At 35.9% G+C, this 19,977-nt stretch overlaps 1 protein-coding gene across 1 annotated transcript in view; it reads left to right on the top strand.

Annotated features, from left to right (window-relative positions):
• Window positions 1-19,977, top strand: part of VAV3 (vav guanine nucleotide exchange factor 3) — a 219,929-nt gene that overhangs the window by 87,254 nt on the left and 112,698 nt on the right. The window contains exons 3-12 of the mRNA XM_081322928.1: window positions 1,254-1,312; window positions 2,265-2,330; window positions 4,277-4,385; window positions 5,185-5,277; window positions 7,225-7,293; window positions 9,492-9,595; window positions 11,169-11,268; window positions 13,552-13,647; window positions 15,989-16,057; window positions 16,798-16,884. Of these exons, the coding sequence (XP_081179054.1) occupies window positions 1,254-1,312; window positions 2,265-2,330; window positions 4,277-4,385; window positions 5,185-5,277; window positions 7,225-7,293; window positions 9,492-9,595; window positions 11,169-11,268; window positions 13,552-13,647; window positions 15,989-16,057; window positions 16,798-16,884 (852 nt within the window). The remainder of the gene's footprint in view (window positions 1-1,253; window positions 1,313-2,264; window positions 2,331-4,276; window positions 4,386-5,184; window positions 5,278-7,224; window positions 7,294-9,491; window positions 9,596-11,168; window positions 11,269-13,551; window positions 13,648-15,988; window positions 16,058-16,797; window positions 16,885-19,977) is intronic.

The following is a 19,977-nucleotide window of genomic DNA, read 5'->3' as shown; positions in this document are numbered from 1 at the left end:
TCCAACTTCTGTTTTGCCTATTTAATCAATAAAGATATGTTTGTGTGTATTTGTACTTGTGTATTTCTGTGGTGGGTGGCTTGCATGTTTGACAGAAAATAATTGAAACATCATGAGAGTCACATTTGATCATGGAAGGATAGAAATGTCATAAAATGAATTCTTCCTCTGCATTTACAGCATTTATTTCATTAATGAGGTGGTTTTGTTTAGAGGCAATTAATTTTAACCAGTACTTGGTAATGTGTATCATTTTTCCTTTGTGAACTCCCCACTTGTAATGACACCCCCATTTTGTTATTTGATAATAAAATACAGTAATCTGCTAATTATACAGCAGCATTTAGGATGTATTTGATGTTGGTTCTTTCTTTACTAAAAATCTGCATATGGAATGAACTATCTAACTGTTGAATGATAATTCAGAGAAGTCATTTGCATCGAATTAAAAACTGCTCTGACTATAAGTACTTTAATATTTCTTCATTAACATGAATGATTAGATCATTAGATCTACCAGACTGGATGGCCAGGATTTTCTCTGTCATAGTATATTAGAATGCTGGAGACTGGTTTGCAATATGCTCTTTCCTATTTGATACTTTTTATCAAAGTAACATTTGATTTTTTTATTATTTTTAAGCAATAATAATAAATATGAGTATTGTTAGGGGTTTTTTTAATTCAAAGGAACTGGATGAATATCAAAGGGATATATTTAAGACATTGGTGTCCATGGATGTCATCCTCCTTTGGATATCTTAATGATGTAATTATATATCTGTTATATTCCATTAAATTAAGTCTGGCTTATTCTCAAATCAATTACTATAACTGCCTGTGCATTTTGGACTATTTAAGAGAATTATAGTAAATATGAAAGTAAAATATTTTACTTTATTATTATTATTATCAAATGATCCAATATTAACTAAATTGCAAAGTTAATTTAATTATCAAATTTAAGATTAAATGATGATAAATTATCAAATATTAACTAAAGTTATTTTATTCATGTATAAAAAGTGATCAAATTATTTATGAATATTACAGTTTTATTTTAACAATAGTCAAACAATTTCATTTTCAGCATGTTTGTACCAGATTCATTCAAAATCAGTATTACATCTAAAAATGTATTAAGTAGAAATGGCACATGCCTTTTCTTTGTATCTTAGCTAATGGATGCTGTTTAAATGGTGCTTGAATTTTTTTTCTTGTGACTAAATCAATATTTTTCATCCCCTTTGCAGGTTATTGAAACTTTATCCAAGCTTTCTCGCACCCCTACTGCTTTAAGCACTGGAATAAGGTACAATGTAGTTGGGATTTTTTTTAAAAAATGTTGTTTTTTGTTTATAATGCAAACATTTGCTTAGAAAATGAACTGAAAATCATTTTTTGTTTCAAAGTAATTCCACTTTTTAAAAAGTTACATTTTACAATTGAATGATCTGATTGAAATTAGTTACATTAATATACAATATCCAGATGAAATAAAAAATGCAATACTGGCTCAGACATGCCAGTAAAGCCATTATTTATTTATTTATTTATTTATTTATTTATTTATTTATTTATTTATTTATTTATTTATTTATTTATTTATTTATTTATTATTATATTTGTATACCGCCCTTCTCCCGAAGGACTCAGGGCGGTGGACAGGGCACAAAAGTACAAATTTTTGTACAGAGTACAAAAATTAAAAAAGAATTAAATAGGAGCCTGAGCTAAAACAATAGAATAATATAAAAATCCACAATAAAAACCCCAACACATCCCCTATCAGGCCAGGCCGGCTTGTTCAAATAGATAGGTCTTCAGACCGTGTCGGAAGGAGCGAAGGTCAGGTGCCATCCGGAGCTCAACTGGCAGCTGATTCCATAAAGCCGGGGCGCCCACAGAGAAGGCCCTCCCCCTGGGGGCCACCAGCCGACATTCTCTGACCGGTAGCACCCTGAGGAGGCCCTCTCTGTGGGAACGCACAGGGCGGAGGGGAGTCGACGCCGGCAGCAGGTGATCCCCGAGGGGATCATTTATATATTTATGATCATATATTTATGATCATTTATATATTTATTCAAGTAAAGGACTTATATGGTCACCTATGTTAGCTATGATAACTCTGGCTGGCTCACAAAAGCAGCAAAAAGAGAGAGAGAAAAGAACAATAATATGTTAATTTATTATTAACAATAATAATAAATCAGATTGTCCCTTATGATGATTAATAACCTTTGTTTCTTTTTTTGTCCCCATAGGCCCTTTCCTACAGAAGAGAGTGTTAATGATGAAGACATATACAAAGGCCTTCCAGATTTAATAGAGTAAGTCATATTGTATATTAAATGTGGGTTCTAATTTGTAGGGTGTTGACATTATGCTGATCATGTGGAGAACAATATTTCAATCAGGTTTTTGCTGTTTATTTTAAATTCTTTTAAGTTATTAAGTAATTAATTTTTAGTTGAAGATAACTCACCTGATGAAGACTTCAAACTTGCCATTCCAGAGGTCTCTAAGCAGCCTTATAAGATAATTAATAGGGATCATGGCATCTATCCTGTTTTTTAAAAAAGGACAAAAATAAGTGCATTAAACCTCTGTTAAGATTATGCCTTCATCATACCTTCAAAATCACAAAGAACAAAAAAAAATCAGTACCCCTTTTGATGTCATCAGTTTCAAATTGTTCCAGTTTCTGCATATTTTTATTTACCCGTATTTGAATTCAGATTACTCAGCTCTGGCAGAAAAGAAAGAAAAAAATATTTATTTAGCCACATTAATTCTTCAAATACAGTGCATTGTCTTTGCTTATTTCTAAATAACATAATAACATACTTAAAATGGGTTGAAATGAAGACTGAGCAAAGCTGCCTGTGTTTTGACTTTTTCATTCATGCTTCCTTTAACATATTTAAATCTTTTTACTTCATATTTTGCTGCTGGTTTGGTTAGGAAAGGAGTAAGATAAAGTAATTTTAGTTTTTATGTCTCTGTGTGTGTATACACATGTATGTATATGTATGTATGTATGTATGTGTGTGTGTAGAGTAATTTTAGTTTTTAAATTTATACATACATGTGTGTATGTATGTACAGTATGTATATGTATATGTATATGTATACGTATATGTATATGTGTATATTATAACAACAACAATAATAAGCCAAACCATGGAATAGAGGTACAAGGTAGTCTTCTTCGAAATTCCAATTTCAATTTTTATGATATCCACAGCCTTATGAATCAGTACCACTGTCATAAATTGGGTAATCAATTTAATGACTGCTTGTTCAGTGACCATTTGGAGTTGTGATGTTGCTGAACAAGTGACACTTAGGACTCATCCTTGAACTTCCAGCCATCGTACCGCTTCTGAGGTCATAGGATTGCAATTCAGGCACTTAGCAACTAGCTCATATTTACAACAGTTGCAGCATCCTGCTATCATGTGATCAGCATTCGTGACTTCCCTGTTGGCTTCCCACAAGCAGAGTCAATGGGGAAGGCTGCAAGTTGCTTCTGCTGCTTTTTCTTCTGAGGACCACCCCAATGGAATACAAGATCCAGGAATATTGCCATAGCACCCCTGCATCCTTTCACATGGTGCCACAGTAAACCCCTCCTCACCCTGCGTGCAGCACTCTCTTCCCCTTCACACACACCCTGTTCCATGGTACTCATCTGCCTTTGGCCTGCTTGCAAACTGCCTGGGACTTCACCTTGCTTGTGAGAAGCTGGCAAGAAATCAGAAATTGCAGTCAAACAAGGCAATTGCTTAGTGACTCACAATATATATAAAATATAATATATCAATTCTCAGGTCCCCAATGAAAAAAAAAAATTTCTCCTGATTGGTGAAAAGTTTCCCCATCCTGATTTATTGTTACAAAAATGAGTATAATATAGCCTTTTACTGAGCATAGGTTATCTCTACTATATTTGTGGTACTGATGAGAGAAGAAATTACAGTTCTACCCTAGCTTGTTGTTCTTTCTGAACCTAGGGACAATGTATTGTAACTATGATTCCATAGGTTTCTTGTATTCACTGACCATTGTTAAGCTTTACCATAGTTTAGTGTTCAGGTGATCTCATCATTTTAAAGCCAAGCCAGATGTTTCCAGTCTGCCTTCTGGCAATGCCCAAAATGGAGAGAAAACTAGAGGGAAACTATGCATTATTTTATGATACTCTTCTAGATTTTTAAAATAAGTCCGACGATATTGTGCCTTCTTAATTTTCTCCTTTCCCATTGTATTCTAGTGAAACGAGAGTGAACGAAGATGAAGATCTTTATGATTGTGTTTATGGAGAAGATGAAGGTGGTGAAGTATATGAAGACCTAATGAAAGCTGAAGCAGCACATCAACTTGTAAGATGTGAAAAGTTTCAGTTGGGCACAAAAGAAATAGTACAGTAATATATTTAGACCATAATCCAAAATTAAACACATTTCAGTCCCATGGGTTTCCGATGGAGTATTAAGAGCCAATTAATCATATTGAAGCCCCTGGCAACTTTGCTCCAATTTCCTTCCTAATAAGCTTCCACTTACTGGAAGTATCATCTCCCTGGTAATTTTTTTCTTTTCACATAAATATTTTGGCCTATCATCATTCTGCTTCCTTACTTGGTCAGTTAAGTGAGTATTTGAAATACCTAACTTGCCTGATAACGAACATACCAATATAAGAGTATTTTGAAATGTCCTGTTCTCATTTAAGAAGTTTTAAAACAGGAAACACAGAGAATAAAACTTCATTGGTTCTTTTGCCTGCATTTGCTCTGCCCCTTCTCATGGCTTCCCTCAGCACTTTTTCCAATTTCCCACAGTTGGAAGCCAACTGTGGTCTCTTTCTCTCTCCCTTCTACCATTTCTTTAATTGATTGATACCCTGACCTGTGAAGACTGGGTTTAGATCTGCTGCCACAGCCTTTTCTCATTTACTGTGTTTCCAGAAATCCTAGGAGAGATTTTGTTTCAATTCTTTAAATTGGCAAGGTGTGGGGCAAGACTTATGTGCCTGTAGACAGCATGTCACTGAATTCAGGTCTACAACAAGATAGATTAGGATGCTGACTATCACTGACAGTTGGTAGAGAAATATGGTCCACCTGAAAAATACCCAGAAGTACTCTCATATTCAAGTAAACTCTTATTGACTTGGCAGAAATGTCCTGAGAATGACATAAGAACCTGCTGTCTTTCGGAAATAAAGCAGACTGAAGAGAAATACACCGAAACACTGGAATCAATCGAAAAGGTAAAGTGATGTGCTAAAACAATCAGGAACTCATTTCCCACTTATTGCCAGGGGAGCTAGGAGAGCAGAGAGGTTTCAGGCAGGGATGTATACATAATAGAGGTGTGCACAAAATAGAAAACATGTTTGGTTTTGACCTTGAAATAAAACAGCTTCATTCGGAATGTCTCTTCAAAGTGTTCTGAGTTGGCTTTGTTCAAAAGACAGCACTGTTGATGTCAGAGGGAACTTGAGATCAGTTAGCAACCCCCCCCCTTTTTTCCCCACCACTGGGCCACAAAGATAAGCAGTGTATAAAATTTGGTAAATTTATTTATATTCAGTACCTGCCATAATCTAAGATCCTCAGTGCTTTTAAAGTAAGAAAGTATTAGATTTATCTGGATTTTTTTTTAAAAAAATCCTGTCTTTATTATTTTTATAAATAATTCAAGGTGGTGAATACATACAATGCTTCCTCCTCCTCCTATGTTCCCCCACAACAACAATCCTGTGAGGTGGGTTGGACTGAGACAAAAGTGATTGGCCCAAAGTCACCCAGCTAGCTTGCATGCCTAAGGCAGAACTAAAACTCACACTCTCCCTGTTTCTAGCATGGTGCCTTAAATAGATCAAATTGGTTATATACTATATGTATGGTGTATGTTATTTATTTATTTACTTCAATTAGTTGTGGGAAACAATGGTGATATATTCTATTGTCTTCCATTGAAATATCTATAATTTGTCAAAAAAACCACCAACAACTATCCACTTCTCAACAGAGAGTACAGATAGATGTTTTTTTTTCTGTTTAAGTAAAACTCTGGAACACTTAACTATTGTTACAGAACATAGCTGATAATCTCTGTAGCATTTCTGTCAGTGAGTATATCCTATCTGTTAATTTTTTTAAAAAGGTTTTTTAAACAATCAGTCATTTATTTTCTGCCTTCAGTGACAACATATGTGGTTTGGATGGATCAAATCACATATGAAAAAGTTTGTCAAACTTGTCAGATAATTGAATGAACTGTTTCGGTGCTGAAGCATTTTGAGATCCCTAATATACTGCAACTTTCTAAATTTTACTGCTGGATACATGAAATATTAAATACCGTAATCAGTTTTTCTGCTTAAGAGCATGTTGCTGTTATATGCTTATTTTATATCACAGTACATTTCACTATTACCAATGCATGGCAGATCACTCATTTTTCTCATCCACCTTCTCCCTGACCTCTTTATAATCTCTCAATGGAAATTCTAGTACTGATTCTGCTTTTCCCCCCCAGGAATATTCTGTTGTGGAATGTGTTGCAAGTTATTAAATGATTTAGATCAGTGTTTCTCAACCTCAGGAACTTTAAATTATGTGGACTTCATCTTCAAGAATTTTTCAAAGTTTTGAGGTTGAGATAAAAGGAAATTTTAATGCACAGTGATATTTTCTTTGAGGAAAACGTCCAAGGCAAAGACAATAAAGCACTCTTCAAAAATTACAAGAGTTTGCTACCAAAATGAACTTTGCTTTAAATATTTCTTTTTATTGCTATACTAGATACACAAGCAGTAACCCAATGCAGAAATAACTTATAACCTCCTTAAATATCCATTATAAAATCTGGGGCAATGTAATTTTAATTAGTTTATTACTGCTAACGTTTGGGGGGAATTTGATCATTTAGCTTTACTGTAAAGATACAATGCTATATAGCTTTTGTTCGTTGGAATTAATCAGAGGAAAATATCTTCATGTATCAGAAGTTTGGTAAATGCTTTTTTTAAACCATTTAACTTTTTTAAAAAAACATTTAACACTTAATATGCAAGACTGGGAACTTGATCAAATGATAAGGTGTTCTAAGACATTATATTTAAAACAAGAGGTAGACATCAAATATCCTAAACGGAAGTTCCATTAGGCAAAATGTATGATATTACTTGTCTGTGTTTTTCTCTTTACAGTTTTTTATGGTGCCATTGAAAAGATTTCTGACTCCATCAGAATTTGAAACAGTATTCATCAACATTTCCGTATGTAATATTTCCAGAGCTTTGATATTCATGGGAAGGCTGCCTAGAAGTCATTGCTGGAGAATTTAGGTAGAATGGAGACTAATAGGATGTACAGAAAGGGTCCTTTGAGACTTAACAGTTGAACTAATAGATGAGCTTAGTGAATGAAAATTGTAGCTCAGCTATTGGTCTTACTCCTCCCTGCTTACATACCCACTTCCTTACTGCTGTTACTACTTTGTCTAGCCCACTCCCTTAAGGAGGAAGAGTTTAGCAAGAGAAGGTTAAGGCTTCCTGCAAAGAAGTTAGGAAGAAATGAACACATTTTTCATTTCATACAAGCAACAAAAGTGTTGAGCTTTCTTTTTCCCAGAAAAAAAGCCATTCAGCTTAGGGTGCTTTCTTGTCATTGGCCAGGAAAATGCAGGTTTGGGGAGACTCCATTGGTGGGCCACTATTGGCTTAACCTTATCCTTGCCGTTTAGTCACCCAAGCTAAAGAGACAGAATTAAGGACAAGGCTAGTGTATGGTCCATTGACATGTTTATTTGTCTACTAGGCCTAGAATGTGACTTTAAAATGTCATCTCAAAACACTTGGTGGGGTAGAAGAGGGATGGTATCTTTTCCCCTAATCTGTGGGTGAGTTTCATTTTTTTAAGCTAGAAGATGAGAGCCATGAAAATATACAATATTTAAATAAATAAGCAAATTCATAACTTTTTCTAATTGTCTAAATCAGACATGTCAAACACAAGGCCCGGGGGCCAGATCCGGCCCGCGAAGTGGTTTCATGCGTCTCGCAAAGCCATCCTGGAAACAGTGAGGGAACAGCCCCCACTGCCTTGGCCCTGGCCCAGAGACCCTCCTTCTGCCAGAGACCCTCAGATCTGTCCCACTCCTGCCCAGGCCCCCATAGGCACCCTTGATGCGAATGATGTAGAGCTGGCCATGCCCACCTAGTAGGCCATACACACTCTAGCCACGCCCACCCAGTAGGCCACGCCCACCCAGACCATACCCACCCAGCCTCCTGAGGGCAACCGCAATGCTGATGCAGCCCTCAATGAAATTGAGTTTGACACCCCTGGTCTAAATTAACTGTCTGATGGACTTGAATGGATACAGTTAATTAATTGTACTTAAAAAAAATCAGCCAAGTTTCCCCCCCTTTTTTTGGTGGGTTTATACATAGGTGGGCAAAGGGATTAATTTCTCCTCTCATATACTGCTTGGGTAGTTTATCCTGTTTTAAAAAATAAAAACAAAGTCAAATCTTCAAAAAACACCCACCGAGAAAGTGTTATGGTCAGTTAAGGGGATGATGGGATGGGAAATAGCAGATGCTTCTCCCTTCTCTCTGTTAGAAGCTTAGCTGCTAGTCAGCGATCAATAGATTCCTTGTCTGTTGACAATGGGTTTTGTCTCAAAATTGTGTCTCCTGCCAGGAAAATCCAACAACTTTCATCAGGAGGCTTCTGATTGACCATTTATACATTCACCTCTGTCCTTGCAGGCAGTTTTTCAGCGTCTAGTAGAAAAAGAAAGTTCTGGCAATATGTATATCTATTTTGTTTGAAGTGGAAAGACAGGAACAAACAAACCTTTGAATTTATGACTCAGTTGTATTAGATTGGATTAGAGCTTTACCTAATCGTAAGAAATTCAGTTTATTTAACCTTTGAGGAGCAAGACGTTAGTATTAAATTTATATAAGTAAACCAAACTGCCTCCAGGTCCCTGTGTTTGGACATTAGACCCGATTGCAATCAGGAATATAAAATGGAATTAAGATATTTTCTGAGTTTATTTTGATCAAGTAAAGTCTTTCTATGCAACCAGGGGTCTGGGAAGAAGCAAACAGAGAATTAATACCTTAGTAATAGAAGAGTGAAGTTATCCTATCTTTAATCTAAGATAGGAAAACTATGAATAAGGTTTAATGTGCCAGGTGACTTCAAAAACTGTATATACTTTTAAATTTATAGTTTCTTAAGAATTGTATAACAAATACATAAGTTCAAGGTCAAAGGTTTAAGGAAAATAAATGTTCATTTTAATAACCACAATGATAATACCTTTCTAGATTCCAGTATGAAATAGTATAACCTCTGTATTTCATTGTATGGAAATAATAACTTTACAATGGAAAGCTGATATGATAGCACTGAAGATTCTTACCGTATAAAAGATTTATAGTTTATATTTTTGTTACAGGATTTGGTGAAGATCCACAGAAGTTTAACACAGGATATTCATGAATCCATTGTAAGCAAAAGTGACCAGAATTTGTATAAAATTTTTATTAGCTACAAGGAAAGGTAATAGTTATTTATTTATATATATATATATATAGATATATATAGATATATAAAGTATATTGTCAAAATGTGAACCTGACTGTTGGTATTAATTTATCCATGATAAGTTCCCAATTGTATTTAATGTAATTTAAGTAAAGGTTTTGTGTTCAAATATGAATGTTTTTCATATGTAGTATTAATCTGTAATACATGATTTCAGTGCATTAAAAACTCATAGGAAGTTATTCTGTAGAATGTGTTATATCTATCCCTTTTTCCTTTTGTATATTTTGTTATGGTTTTCTAGGATATTAACCTTATTTGGTATATATCACATTTTCTGACTTCTAAAAGTAGACAGTTATGGTTGGGCTTGGCTACAGAAACTTCATCATATCCATTCCTTCATATTATTACTTCAGGGTGGGGAATATATGGGAAAATTTAATACTTTCTATAGCCAAGGCACAATTGATGCAATCACTAATTGCAATCATGTGATTCCTTGCCTTCTGCATTGAGCTTTCTGCAGGTTGTATTATAAGTAGTCCTTGATTTATGACTGTTTATTCAACTGTTTGAAATTATGACAGCACTGAACGAAGAGAACTTATCACTTGTACCCAAAGTTACAGCCACTGCAGCACCTCTGTTATCATGTGAACAAAATTATCAGATGCTTGACAATTTGCCTGTCCTTATGACTGATCAAAGGACACTGCAGCAGCCTCTACCCACCTGTCTTGGCCAAAGCCCGGGCCAAAGGGAGGTGCAGTGCAGGCCTACTGTACACCAGACCTCTTAAGGCCTGTTCCACCCTCTGAGGCAACCCATACTCTATTTAGCAATCCACAGGGAGAGCAGGGATTGTGATCATTAAGCAAGGTGATCAGGTGGGCCCCCTTGTTTAAGGACAGCTACAACCTAGGACCATAATTCTGAGCTCAATGGTGGTCGTAAGCTGAAGAACTCCTTAATAATAAATACTAAAATTATTATGTAAAAGGTTTATAGTTGTGTTTTCAGCCTGATTAAAGTCATAGTATTTACTTTTTCAGACTGAGATTTTTAAATAGCATTTTGATTATAATAGTTGCCGAGATAGAGCCACATGAACTTAAGATTCTAAAGGTAGCCTCTGCTAACAACCATTTATTTTAAAAAAAAACATTCACAGTTACAGCAGCAATAAAAAAGTGACTTACGACTGGTCCTTGCACTTATGACAACATTCTCTACAGTCATGTGATCAAAACCAGCATGTATCTGCTATGGTTGCACCAGCCCAGGGTCACATGGTCACCACCTGACTGCTAACAAGTAAAGTCAATGGGGGAAGCCAGATTCTCTTAATGACATGATTCACAGAGATGCAGTGCTTAACCACCATGGCCAAAAGGTTGTAAAATTGGCCATGACTCACTTAACAGCCACCTTGCTTAGCAATGGAAATTCTGGTCGCATCTGTGGTTGTAAGTCAAGGACTATTTGTAAACAGTAGTTAGGGGTAAAGTTAAAGTAAACGAGCTAAATGTAACAATAAAATATAAATGAATTGATTTAACTCTTTTATTTTCCTGTATTGTTCTAGATTGGTGATTTATGGGCAGTATTGCAGTCAAGTAGAGATGGCTATTTCCTGCTTGGATAATATCTCCAAGACAAAAGAAGATGTTAAGCTGAAATTGGAGGTGTCTGGGACATTTTATTGTTTTATTTATAAATTAAAAACATTTAGATTCAAATCTTACAATCTATCTATCTACAGGTAGTCCTTGACTTAAAACAGTTCATTTAGTGATCGTTCAAAGTTACAGCGGTACTGCAAAAAGTGACTTATAACTGTGACTTTCAGTTACGACCATTTTTCACAGTTACAAACTTTGTAGCATCCCTATGATCATGTGATCAAAATTAGATGCTTGAAAACTGTTTCATACTTATGACCATTGCTGTGTCTCAAGGACACAAAAAGTGATCACTTTTTGCAACGTTTTTGACAAGTCAGTGGGGAAGCCGGATTCACTTAACAATCAGGTTTATAACTTATCAACTGCAGTGATTCACTTAATAACTGTAGCAAGAATGGTTGTAAAATGGAGCAAAACTGAAATTGTGGACTCAATTGTGGTCGTAAGTTGAGAACTACCTGTATCTATCTGTCTGTCTGTCTAGCTTGGGGTGTCAAAATGGCAGCCCGGAGGCTGGATGTGTGACACACAGGCAATACCCACCCCAGCTCTGCAAAGGCAAAAAACATTACGATATGTCACAATATGTCACGTAACACAACCCATGGTCTGTCTGTCTGTCTATCTGTCTGCCTGTCTAGCTAGCTAGCTAGCTAGCTAGCTATTTATCAAGCCATGAGGCAACCTTGGGTAGTTTATAACATTAAAAGCTTTAAAACTATGTATCTATGCCTATGTCAATGTCTATATCTATCTATATCTCTATATATATTAACAATAAGAATACAAAATTATGATTAAAAGATGGAAGGGGAGGGAGCAGGATATGCAGGGGAGAGAGGTGGCATCTACTATTAGTCCATTTTACATATTGCATAATTTATAGGTATTCCAATTCATGAATGCTAATTTTATTTCTACAATAAAATTGGAGATCATGATTGGTGTAAATGTTTTGCAGACTATGGTGGTAGAGAGGGTGAGATGGTTAAAGCTGGGATGGTGGAATGGATGGAACCATTTACAAATGCAAATAGAGTCTGAATCCCCTCCCTCCATAGATAACATGTGTCACCACTGAAGGGGATTGGGTTGAAGGGCTGAGTGCAGTTCTTTCTTTGTCATAGGAAAGAGCACTTTGCAAGGCAGATTTGAGGGGGAAAAGCCCACAATTCTGTACTGAAGAAGTATATTCTTTTCTACTACACTTGCAGTGCCACCTCATTCTCCTTAATGTGCAGACCAAGAGTTAAAATTGCCTGTGGATTTATTTACAGCAATAAATGGTAGAGCTCTCCTTGCAAGCTTTAATTACTAAGGGTACCCACCCAGGGTTACATGAGCCCTCCAGAGTGCTTCTGAACATTGTTGCTGAGCTGCAATTCTTAATATCATAGTAGAGGAAACTTATTAGATACATGGGGAGTAATCATGTTGACTATTTAATTAAGTTTAAATTTAATTATATTTATATGGACATTAACTTTATCCTGGCTCAATTTACTATTCTGTTTTGGCTCCACTTACTTTTTGGGATGCAATCCCTTTATATCCTACCCCAACAGAAAAGGACTCTTGAGTAATCTAGGCAAATATTCTTGAATTGTTTTATTCATGACCTGAACTGCCAGCCAAAAATCTTTATAGTATTGTCAGAGTTTATACTGTAGTTCCATCTGTATAAACCTTATGACTTTATTTAAACACTTGCATACTATTGAGCTGTATTGTTGTTGTTGTTGTTGTGACAATAAGGCAAATAAAATGAGAGCAGTCCTTGGCCTGAAAAAGTGTTTTCTGTTTCTTTTATAGAGGAATTGTTGATAATCCTAACGTAGGGCAGTGCCACAATCTATAGGATGGGAAAGGAAATCTTTGCATTTATAAATTACAGTTAGATGTGGAAATTATTTTTTTGTCTTAAATCCCTATAAAAGATTTGTAGGGGAGAGACTGAAATTAAAATTTTAATCATCCACACTTGCTTCTGGTAATCCTGACCAGATCATAACTCGATGATTTCTCCTAAGCCAGACCTGCTCAGTCTTTTTTGAACTGTACGTGATCTTTGAATTACAAAGATCAGTGGGCTGGGTGAGGAAGAAGACTTAATCTGAGGACCCCAGTATTCAAACTTAATCAAAATTCAATATAATTGAATAGTTGGTGCAGTTTGAGACACGTGTCTCCTATCTTATGAAAAATAACATTGTCATTTTGATTATGTTCCAGAATCACCCCGAGACATTTTATTTATTCAATTTTTGGTTATTCTTTAATTAGGAATGTTCCAAAAGAGCTAATAATGGGAAATTTACTCTGCGGGATCTCCTTGTGGTTCCAATGCAACGAGTTCTGAAATATCATCTGCTACTTCAGGTATTTAATTTTTCTGATGATTGAGATTGTATCTTGCTGGTTCTATCTCTGTGCAACTATTTAGACCATTTTCTGTTTGTACCATGAATTTGGACTACTGAGAGTACACATTTAAGAAGGTCAGCTGTAAGAGTGTCAGACTGATTGATTATTGATTGTATGCCATCAAGTTGGTGTCAACTCTTAGCAACCACAGAGATAGATTTTTCTTCACAAGTATCTATCCCTAACCTAGTCTTTGGGTCCTTTATTTTAAAACATCCTATCAATTTTAAGCTACTTTTTGTGGGGGACGATGCTATTTTAGAAGCATAGCACTCACTTTCTTTGGAAAGGAACTCATGATTCTCACAACACAACAGTTAACCCACTTAAAGCAAAGCTACCACTTGGAATTGCTGCTAGCTTGCTGCTGTCTAGTCTCAGCCATTGTATTGTTTGATGTGTTCTTACCCACTCTGGTGCATTCCAGGTGGGAACTGTAATGCAACATCTATAAAGTTGAAGAAGCCTGATATAATACAATGCAGTGAGCAGGTCATTACTATTATATTGTTGTTTTTTTCTCAGCCAGGATATGTACCAGTGTAATTTATCAGCAAGAGCACAACACACAATGGCTCTGACCCATGCGGACAGTTGTATTATATTGTACACCTGTCCACCTGTAGGTAATGCAAAGGTTGCCCTAGGGACCTGCTATGAAGAGTATAATTCTTAAATGAGTTTTAGAAAGATTGTTGATTCTAATAGTATAGCAAATGTGAGGGCCTATGTCAAATCGCAATGTCACATGACGTCGTGCAACTTATTGGGACGGTTTTGCCATTGCCGGCAATGGGGTGGGTGTGGCTTCTGGATGACGCATCCGGTCTGTGGGCCGGCAGTTTGATGAGAAAGATCATTTGTTTAGAAAGATTCTCCACCCAGCCCAATACTGTTGGAATTCAGTTGATTTCGCAGTAGCTTCCTGTCTATTTTTTAATAGTATAAATCGGGTGTCAAACCGTCATCCGGCAGCTGTGCCCACCCCATTGCTGGCAATGGCAAAACTGTCCCGATATGTTGCGCAACGTCAGGTGATGTCGTGAGTTTCACATGTCTGGTATAAATCAATACCATATACTAATCTTAGATAATAGGTGAAATGTGTTGGTTTTTTTACTGTACATAATCAAGGCTGAACAGGAAGCAGTCACTCCTAGGTTACCTCTGTTCTGTGCTGGATTATAATAATGCTATTTGTATTTAGAATGCTTCCCATTATAATTCCCAGAGTGCATGGCTCCTGTGCAGTTAGTACTATAATGGAACTAGAGAATCTTCTAAATATCATTTGATAGCTTTGCTGGCGGACTCATTAGTACAGCCGCAGAGATTTACACTATTGCATTAGATTGTCTGCTTTGCTCCTACTTATAAAGTGTCATTTTAAAAAGAGCTTCTGTCTATGCAAGAAGCGGTATTTTGTTTCTGTAGTGCCTTGTTACATGCAGTATATAAATGCCCCATGTGTTTTATGCATTTTAACTGCATTTGTAATTGACACATTACTCTTTGCAGAAAGTTCTGGTATGATTTTAACAAAGATAATGGAGCATAACTTTTATTTTAAAATGCTCATTTGAATAAGAACCAGTATCGATTATTCCCAGTTGGTAAATCTTTCAGAAATGTTACAACTTTTTTTTCTTGTGCATTGTGAAAGAATATATAGAATAAGTAACACAAAGAAGAAATACTGAAACATGATACTGAAACATGAGCAGATAAACAATAAATTTGAATGCTAATATGACTAATATATTCCAGTACATCATTGGAAGCTTATAGTATTATCAGATATTTCATATTCATTTCCTAGTCACAATCCACATATCTTTATTGAGCTTTAAGTGTGGATTAGTGATAGTACAAATATAAAACTTCTACAGTTTTTTAAATTGGGGTTGGGCATTTAGATTATGTATTTTACAGAGAATAGGATATGTGCACCTAAATAAAAGATGCATTAGAAACAGTTTGATCATGTTAATCTGGGGTCATGGACACATTTCCAGGAAATTTAACCAATGTACTGAAATATTTGCTATGTTGACACAGAAAAGCTGAAACCAAAACATAAAATCTGAAATATAACATTGGCTGAAAGTCTGTTTAAAAATATCTAGATATATGGGTGAGCTCAGAAAGAAAAAAAACACACCTTTGGAATAACTTTGAGTAATGGTAATATAATAACTGCTTTAGATTGAGCTACATTGATTATAGCATATCCATAGTTTTCTGACTTTCTCTCCATTATAATTGGTTGATAATAATATGGCATTCTGTGATGTAGGAGCTGGTAAAGCACACTAATGACATAATTGAGAAGGCAAATCTAAAGTTGGCCCTTGATGCAATGAAGGTAAGTATGATTGAGTACATCCTGTCTAATATAAAATGAAAAGAAATAAATTGAAAATTAAATATTTTGAAACTTGGATTGTATCTTGCTGCACACTGGTGTAACATGCTTATAAATGAAAGCAAACAAGCTCCTTTCACAATTCAAGGATCCATGTTTAATTTATTATTTGATTATTTGTCAAGCTATTTTCACTCTGGCTTTCGAATAGAAAAGGTTCTACAACTTTGCTATATATCACATGCATACGGACTATACTTTGGTAGACTACACATTCTATTTCATGTTATCACGTAATCTTTTCAGTGCAAAATGAGCATAGGCTTTGTGAACATTGAACAGAAACTGAATCTTTTCCGAGGGATGTGAAGATGATAATAAGGTTACTGTGTGTAGCATAGTTTTTCCAATATGCCCATGCTGTCATTTAATGTATAGTTGCTTCAATTACAGTAGAGGGACAAGGAAGAATTAGTCCAGCAATCTGACCTAAGTCACCCTCCCTAAATTAAATTGAAAATTAGAATACACTTATCTTTTGATTGCTTTTTTTAATGTAATGTTGTATTTGGCTCATATACTCTATGCAAAAATTTCTATAATAGGGAAATATTCATATAAAAATAAATGTCTTTTTTTTTAAAAAAATGGACATGAGTGGCTTTTAGCCCTGAATCAACTGTAAATATTTAATCAATCATTGCTACGTACCAAATTTGTTTTCCCCCCCTGTGTTTTAGGACTTGGCACAATATGTAAATGAAGTGAAGCGAGATAATGAAACCCTTCGTGAAATGAAGCAATTTCAATCATCAATAGAAAATTTGGTAGGATTTTATAAGATGCTGCTTTTTGTTTTTTTAAGGGATTTCCCCCCTTTTGTATACTTGTTATTGATAGACCTATAAGCAGGAAAACTGAAAGTGAAAATTCTGGCAGGGTTAAGATTAAAGTCAGGGTGGAGCACAGGCAAACTTGTCTAAAGGTAGAATCAATTGCAGGTAAGAAACTAAACCAATATATTCCGAAAAGCGTTTGAACACAGATTCCAGAAAACTGGCATATTGAGAATCAGAAAAGGGCTAATCAAGAGAGATAGATAGAAACAGGAATTCTACGGCACAAAGCTTTGACTCAAAAAAAGAAAAGAAAAGAATCTGTAATGGATTTAAAATATTAGAGGAGTGTTTGAATTTGCAAACATCAGGGTGTGCGTTCATGTGATGTTCTTGGTTTTGGCTTAGTATGATTTAGAACTCTCCAATTCTCAATTCACAAACCAAGGCCTAGTATGTTTGTCTGACTATTGCCCAGAGTTTATCTTGAAAAATGTTTTGTAGAATGGTTCGATGAAAAGATTAAGAAAATCATAGCAGTTGAAACCTATATGGAGACTATTTGCTTCTATCTCTGCTGCTGACTGAGAACTGGCATATGTAAAGTCTGGTCTTATCCTACAAAGCTGACCATATTTATTTTGCTCTGCTTTAATTATTAGTATCAACCACTAAAGGGACGCGGTGGCTCAGTGGGTTAGGACGCTGAGCTTGTCGATCGGAAGGTCGGCAGTTTGGCGGGTCGAATCCCGAGTGCCGCGTAACAGAGTGAGCGCCTGTTACTCGTCCCAGCTTCTGCCAACCTAGCAGTTCGAAAGCACATAAAAATGCAAGTAGAAAAATAGGGACCACTACGGTGGGAAGGTAACAGCGTTCCGTGCGCCCTTGGCGTCTAGTCATGCTGGCCACATGACCACGGAGACGTCCTCGGACAAGCGCTGGCTCTTCGGCTTTGAAACGGAGATGAGCACCGGCCCCTAGAGTCGGAAACGACTAGCACGCATGTGCGGGGGAACCTTTACCTTTACCTTTACCTATCAACCACTAAAGTATACTTCAGTTATATTTAATCTTTATTTCAAACAACAGCATTTTTATGGCAGTTACTAAGCCATATAGTATAGAACTCCTTTAAGGCACAGCTCCTTAAGGCAGAGACTGGTCTGTGACATAAAAACTAAGGTCAGATTATTCTTCAGTTGGTTTTTGAGTTCTGTAGCACAAAATCTTTGAGAGCATCAGGAAGATAAAGAATGACTTGTTTCCTATAGTTCTTTTTTTTTGTCCCAGACTGAAGGAAGTTAGATCTCTGACAACTCTACTATTTTTTCTTACATGAAGAAATGTGAAGGAATATTGGGCAAAAGGAAAAGTGAGGCAATGTTGGGCAGAAGTGGTGGGATGAGAAAGTGAACATAGAGGATGAAACCCCTTCACACATGTACATGCTAATTCTGTTTGGGATGGGGGTAAAGGGGTAGAGAGGTAAGAATGTGCATGTAATGGAAAATGTATTTTGCTTCCAGCTCAAAATAAAACAGCGCCATGAAAGATTTTGGGTCTTTTGCATTTGACAAGACAAAACCTGAAATGAGTTGAGGGTTGTGACTATTGGGAAGCATTGGGAACGTGAAACAAGCTCCTAGCTGTCATATTTTATCCCCTGGAGCTGCAAAGAAAGATGGGATGACTGTCCATTCTAGCTGCTGCTAGACATCCCTTAGAAAGTTTGGCAATATTTTAAAATGCTGTCATAGGATTTAAAAAAAAACAAGCCTTTTTTTTAGGAAAACATGGTTTTGAGGGTGAGAATCTGTTGCTTAATAGTTGATAGTTAATATATCACCGAATTAGTTACATGAAAAACTGTCTGGGGTTCTCAGCAGAAAAAGCAGTAGTCTTTTCAATTTCTTCAAATAAACTCTTGGGCATGTTTAGCAAACACATTACTCTGAATGAGATAAACTTTCTCTTCAATTTTCCTTGGCCAGGTTTTAGTAGTCATCGGACGTCAGCCAGCTAAAAGCAGCAGAGACAATTTAATTTACTGACTGGATCCCCGTTCCTACCAGGCTTGTTTTGTTCTTAAATCACTTGTAAAAATATTTTTAAATGCCACCACCTGTTGCTTCTAAGAACTCTTACATGAATATTACAAGAACCTGCTGGTAATTATAAGAATGTAGTACTGCTTCAGCTGACTTCATGGCATTTAAATGCATTCTGAAAAGCTCTGATCGGGCCAATAAGCATGCAGGCAGGCAGAGATGAGTTAGGAAAAGTTAAGTAGGTCTTTTTTGAAACAAGAAAGAAAGGGAGAGCAAAAGCTCACCAAGCAATCTTGGGTAATGTCAGTCTTCAGGGGAAAAAAAGCTTTCTGGAATATCAACAAGGTATAGAAGTATGCTTAAGAATACCTAGCTCAACAGCTACCCAAGCCAACATTGTACTTGCAGTTTTCACATGTTCGCCCTCAAGAGCAGTAGCAATGTTTGTTAACGAAGGGAAGTTATACAAACTGATTTTCTACGCAAATTCCAACTTAGCAATGAATTGGTTAAAAAAGAAAGTAATTTGATCAATCGTGTTGTATCTATGGCTATAAAAAATCCTCTTTTTCTGCCTGGGCTAAGGTCTATTCTTTTTTTTTTTATTTAAAAAGTTTTACAATACATTTTGACTTTAATCCCCCCCTCCCCCACCCCTATCCCTCTCCCCCACTCCCTCCTCCCCCCCCCCCGACTTCCCAGAGCTAAATACAGGGCATAAAATCAAAAAACAAACATAAACACCCCTATGTTATCAACAATAAACTATAAATTCTATCTCTCTCTAGCTCATATAAAATGAGTACAAACAATATTAATATTACAAATAAAGTAGAAAAGAAAAAGAGGAAAACAGAAAAAGATCTTTACTCAAAATAAATTTTCTTAATCCCAGTCCTTTTTCATATTAATTTCAAAAAAAAAACTTTCACCTGCTATTTGCATTCTCCCACCTTTCTCTAATTTCCAAACAAATTCTCAGTTACGCACCAAAAGCGCTTATCTCTGTTAATCTTAATAATCTCCGACCAAACTA

Source organism: Vipera berus, assembly GCF_964194415.1.
Source record: "Vipera berus genome assembly, chromosome: 3".
NCBI lineage: Eukaryota > Metazoa > Chordata > Lepidosauria > Squamata > Viperidae > Vipera > Vipera berus.
This window is presented reverse-complemented; position numbering and strand designations above follow the sequence as displayed.